The sequence below is a fragment of the Octopus sinensis genome, linkage group LG29 (assembly GCF_006345805.1).
Source record: "Octopus sinensis linkage group LG29, ASM634580v1, whole genome shotgun sequence".
Classification (NCBI taxonomy): Eukaryota; Metazoa; Mollusca; class Cephalopoda; order Octopoda; family Octopodidae; genus Octopus; species Octopus sinensis.
The window spans coordinates 9,841,469-9,847,653 of NC_043025.1; the positions used below are offsets into that span (position 1 = coordinate 9,841,469).

At 36.2% G+C, this 6,185-nt stretch overlaps 1 protein-coding gene across 1 annotated transcript in view; it reads right to left on the reverse strand.

Moving 5' to 3' along the window:
• LOC115226121 (pantetheinase) overlaps positions 1–5,662 on the reverse strand; it is a 6,246-nt gene extending 584 nt beyond the window's left edge. The window contains exons 1-2 of the mRNA XM_029797107.2: positions 5,182–5,662; positions 1–928 (exon numbers count right to left, since the gene is read on the reverse strand). The exon at positions 1–928 is cut by the window's left edge and continues 584 nt beyond it. Coding sequence (XP_029652967.1) covers positions 1–928; positions 5,182–5,385 — 1,132 coding nt within the window. The 5' untranslated portion in view covers positions 5,386–5,662. The remainder of the gene's footprint in view (positions 929–5,181) is intronic.
• Between the last annotated feature and the right edge of the window lie 523 nt (positions 5,663–6,185).

Here is a 6,185-nt window from a genome sequence, read left to right on the forward strand (position 1 = left end):
CTGAGGTTCTGTTAGACATGAATTCATACTGAAGTGAACAACATGCATTATATTTACACACGCTAACAACGCCCGAATACTTATGAAGCATCACAGCAGATACAGGGAAAAGATTTGTCATGGTTGCTGTTTTAACGTCGGGGTTGTCTGATTCGGGAACCTTACGTATTGGGGGGCAGGGAAATGTCCTTTTTGACTTTTCAAGATTTTTAACTTGTAACTGAATATATTCATCTGAAGGAGCAGGGTTTAAGGGGTTATATACATAACGATTTATTGAGGGTGTGTATATTCCGCTTCCGCCTCGTACGAAATTGTTTATTTTGATATTCGCAGAAATAAGGTTTATATTAAAGGCTTTGGCAATTGAATTGTGGAATAAGGACGAGAAAAAGAAAGGAGGGGTATCAAACCATAGATTTGGAAAAAGAATATTTGAAACTTGATGTTTCATCACTAATTCATTTAGCGAATCATTGAAGTATATATCAAAACATACGATGCTTGCAAAACGGCCAAATGGGGTGTCAAACACTCCATATTCTGCAATCTTGGGGGAGTTGTAATAAGGCTCATAAAAAAGATGTTTTTTGTGATATCTAGAAACAAGGGCCCCTTCAGATGAATAGACAACATTCGTGTTATATTGGTAACGTCCATCGTAAGGGCAGTTTGCATCATCTGTACGATTGCAGGGTTGTATGTCTCCGACATTGACTACAAGATAAATCTTGTTCTTTTTGGCAATGCAGCTAATAACTTGCTGAATTTCTGTTCTTGGATAGAGATAAGGTTCATCACATGGAATCCACGGTTTCTCTTTGTTAGGCTCTGGTATAAGATCGAGAAAGTTCCTAATACCAAGACGAGTGACACCGTCCAAATGTGCAATAAGACCGTTTTCAGGAAATACCAAAATATCCACACCCTGAAAATATAAATGCAATATTCATATCAACAACAAAAATACATACACATACATACATACATACATACATACATACATACATACATACATACATACATACATACATATATACATGCACGCATGCATGCATGCATACATACATACATACATACATACATACATACATGCACGCATGCATGCATGCATACATACATACATACATACATACACACACATGTATATATACTTACAAAAGGCAGCAAGCTGGCAGAAACGTTAGCACGCCGGGCGAAATGCGTAGCAGTATTTCGTCTGCCGTTACGTTCTGAGTTCAAATTCCGGTGAAGTCGACTTTGCCTTTCATCCTTTCGGGGTCGATAAATTAAGTACCAGTTACGAACTGGGGTCGATGGAATGGAATTAATCCATTTGTCTGTCCTTGTTTGTCCCCTCTATGTTTAGTCCCTTGTGGGTAGTAAAGAAATATATATATTTACACAAGGGGGTACTGAAAAGTTACTGGGTTTGGGTAAAATAAAAAAACATGAGGATCAGTTAATTATGATTTTTTTCAACATATTTCCCTCTTAGATTCATACACATATTTCACACCCATATTGCAGCGGGTTTTCAGTTTTTCAAAGTTCTGTAAAAGGAATTGGAAGATTGAACCTCCAGGTAGGCCTTTCCGGGTTCCCTTAAAGCCAGGAACGCTGAAGGTTCGCTAACGATTCTGCCAGCTCACTGCCTTTGGATTATATTGATAAATGCTATATATATATATAGTAAGAAAGATTAGCAGTTTATATGAAACTGTTAATCATATAAACTGCTAATCTTTCTTAATTCTATTCTAAATTTAATATGTAACACTATTCCCTTAATGATACATTTATTTTCACTATAAATTTTGAATAAGTAAAATTCCCCTACAAATTGCTATTGAATTTATTTGACCTCTAGATGTTGACCTAAATTCTTTCTTACAATATATAAACATAAGTTAAAATAGAAACAATAATAAATAAAAAACCTTCTATTCTAGTGTTACCCTTAACTTTCTTACTGTATCTTCCTCTACTGATAACCGATGACCCCTTTAGTGTTTTCCTTTGATCTCTCTGTATTCTTTATCCTACCATTAACTCTGTGAGTTTCTAAGTTCAGAGCTGGCGGTGGTCAAACTTACTGTTCTTTTATGAATTTAAGATTCCTTCAACACTGACCTAGATTTTCTGTCACCACAGAAACAGACTAACCTTTGTCTGTGGAATCTTTATTCCCTCTTACTCCCCCACTCCTTTCCTCCCATAATGTCCTTTACTTTGGTTCCAGTATCTTTCCTCATGTCTCCTGGAACTTATATCTGCATCTTTATGGATGGATTTACCTTCTCAGAGGAGTTAATAATCATTTTAAAAACATTTTTTAAATAACTGTGCATCGTTGGAAAACATATAAAGTCTGCTTATTACCTTACTTCAAATTCATAGAACTCACTCTGAATCTCTCTATATATAAACGGCAGTTTGTCTGTGCGTGTTTCTGTGTGTCTGTTTGCTTGTACCCTCACCCTGACCACGGCTTTCAACCGATTCTGATGAAACTTGATACACACATAGCCCAATGTCATAATTCAAAACTAACGCAGCCAAAATTTTGAAAAGTTCCCCCAGTTCTGAAAAAAATCGATAAATTCGACATGGGGTCGAGAATCAGAAACACGAACCACAAACTGTCTAGGGGACGCAACTCCACCTTTTTTAAATCTCAAAAAAAAATTTACCATCATTTTTTTCCATTTTTTTGCTATTTTTTGGCTATAACTCTCTAAAAATGCTTTATAGTTATTTCCCTTACAAACCTGAGCAACGCCGGGCGATACTGCTAGTACTTCATAAGGATATTTACACTCTCTAGGATGTTTGGAAAACCTATATGTGATTTAGCTGATGAATACTTGACATTATATTTGCTGTAATATTTGCAGCTTCAAATAAAATGTTCTTAGTATGAAACAATTGTACTAAACTACTGATCCATTCTTGTTGCTTTTTTCTTGGTTATAATCACCCCACATAATTTTATGGTTAATACCATAAAGAATTCTGGCGCATCTAAGTTAAGTACCATATTCACTTGAATTCATTTGAATCTTAATTGTTTTGCTGAAATATATATATATTCACTAAATATATAAAACTTCAATTATCCGCGCTAAAGCACGGGGGCGAAACCCCATGGTCGTAACCTCAACCGTGTCTTTTCTGGTGTGATTTTTGCTACACAGGTATCGGTTAAATTTTGAATAATCCGTAACAAGATAATTCATTTATCCATTTCATTAAATATATATATATATATATATATATTGGAAGGTTTGGAGATGATGTACAGGTATTTTATATTAGAAGAAATGAGGTACTCAGAAAATCGGATGGTTTATATTTACAGATATTTATTTGTATATTACATTTTTTATATATATATCATATCATTCAGATCATTAGCGCTTTCTCCCATTCTAGTGGGGTTTTCAAATCAAACTAAGTTCCTGTGTGAAAAGTTTTGACCATTTTATAGTGGTATTGAGTTTGTAGTGGTGGGGAGGAATATAAGACAGTACAAGAGGGTGATGGGTGAGGAGAAAGTGAGAGAGAGCATGTGTGTGTGTGTGTGTGTGTTTGTATTTGGAATGAGTGCTAAAGAAAAAGAGGGGAAGAAGAAGAAAATAATTCTTTTTGCTCTGCTGGACAGGATGCTTACTCCAAGGTGGGGGTCTAAGATCTTGGGGAAAAAGAACTTCATTTTTGACCATTTCATAGTGTTATTGAGTGTGTGGTAGCGGGGAGGTAGACCATAACTTATATTTCCTTTTATCATTGTGAGAGAGAGAGAGAGTGTGTGTGTGTGTTTCCTGAGGGATGGTCAAATGGTTTTTTTGGGTTTAGTAAAGAAGAATTCTTTTTATGATTGTTTTGTGGTGGTGGGGGTGTCTGTGAGTTTGGAGAAGGAAAGAGAGGAGAAAAGGAAAAAGAAAAAAAACAACATATATATATGTCCAGAGCAGCGCTTCTATATAAATTTTCCTTGAGAACATTTCTTAGTGGTAAGACCATAGCGGATCTATTTCTAGCACAAGGGTGTCCACATAGTGGTTTCCCTCTCATATATATATATATATATATGATCAGAGCAGTGCTTCTATATATATGTGTGTGTGTGTAACAACAACAATAGATTTACTGATCCTTTCCAAGTGGTGATTTGATTTATTTTGCAGATCGACAGACATTTGTTTTTAGACGAGTCTGTCGCTAGTCGAGCAGACCAATAACCATCCATGACCATCCCGTTTTTTTTTAGGTTTTCTTTAAAATAGCCTGTAGTTTCTTTTAGATGGATTTTTGATAATGAGATTTATGTATTGAGGGGGAACGTAGCTGCTGTTTCTAGCATTTTGGATGAGTACACACACACACATATATATACATATAAGTCGTACTTATCCAGTAATAAATTAATGTATGCAAGAACGAAGCTTATTATCATAATATATTAATGTTTGTTTCATATCAAAGGAGTGCAGGTACTATTTAAGAAGAGTGGTGCCGGTGCGCGCACTCGCGCTAGCTAGTCGTGACTAGTCGATCCTACAACGACTACTCAGCAAAGTAAATAAAACACAAAATAAATATCTTGGCAATCTTTCGTCTCTAGTAGACCTTTCCGTCGATTTCCGTAAAAATTTTTTTTTTTTTACATATGGGCTTGCGGGAACTTTTGAAGTAATGAGAGCGAAAGAGACTAAGAGAAAGCGATTGTATGACGAGGGAAGTTCTTTTGAAGTTACCGTGCATGGCAAGCATTGATGTACATGTGTGTGTGTGTGTTTTTGATGGGGTGTGAGAGACAGACAGTATGTTGTGTAAGTGAAGTGCTTCTGTTAGTGTGTGTGAAGAGACAGAGTAATGTGTGAAAGAGAGAGATAACTGAAATTTTTTACTCGGTGTATGTGTATATGTATGTATATTACTTCAAAAGTTCCCGCAAGCCCATATGTAAAAAAAAAAAAAATTTTACGGAAATCGACGGAAAGGTCTACTAGAGACGAAAGATCGCCAATATTTTTTTTTACACAAAGTAAATACTTTTTGGATCTTTTCCTTTTGAACGGCAAACAATTTCTAGTTAACTAAACACTTTAAAACTTCGTATACTGGTAGAATGTGTCAAAATAAAGCAATAATACATTCTGTAAGATGTTTACAAACCTTTTTGCTGGCCCTTGCAGCAACCTCAGCGTATCCTTTTAGGACATGTTTCATTTGTTCGATGGCATTGTCGCGCGAAACCAAACCCATGGATGATCTCCTTGGTATCGTCGGCTCAAAAACGGCGGCCGTAAAAGTTTTCTCCGCCGCAGACAGCAACACGGGTAGTTGCAAGAAAAATATAATAGTATACACGAAATTCATTTTAGGGAATTTGTTTGTTGTGGATCCTTGCAATCTCTCAAGTCCTTTCAGTGAAAGCCCAACTTCACTCTGTGAACGAGTGACTTTTCATTTAACCAATGCTTTTATAAACAGATCTTCTTTTATAGGATTGTCGGATAATGGGAACACAATCAAGTCTGGTGCTTTACTGGTTTTATTTTGTTATTTTTTTAAAAATAGAATTGAAAAGAAATAAAACAAAGGACACTTCAAATGCCAGGCAATCCTTCGACCGATGTTGTTTTCAGAACATTTGTAAGCAGGGGGAATGGAGGTGGAGGTGAAGGAATTAAAAAAATCGTCGACACAAAACACTCCTTAATCGCAATAACTCTCTAATCACCTGTTATGCTTACACACACTTAAACGTGGTCGTTTTGTTCACTCATAGTAATTAATAGCTTGTTTTAACATGTTTGAGTGGGAATAAATATTGGTTCAAAATCTGGCTCGGCTGGTGCTTATTTTATCGATCTCGAGAGGACGAACGGTAAAGTCGATGTCGGCGAGCTGGCAGAAACGTTAGCACGCCGGACGAAATGCTTAGCGGTATTTCGTCTGCCGTTACGTTGTGAGTTCAAATTCCGCCGAGGTCGACTTTGCCTTTCATCCTTTCGGGGTCGATAAATTAAGTACCAGTTAAGCACTGGGGTCGATGTAATCGACTTAATACCTATGTCTGTCCATGTTTGTCCCCTCTATGTTCAGCCCCTTGTGGGTAATAAAGAAAAGAAAAAAAGAAAAAAAAAAAGAAAGAAAAAAAGAATAAATATTGGTTC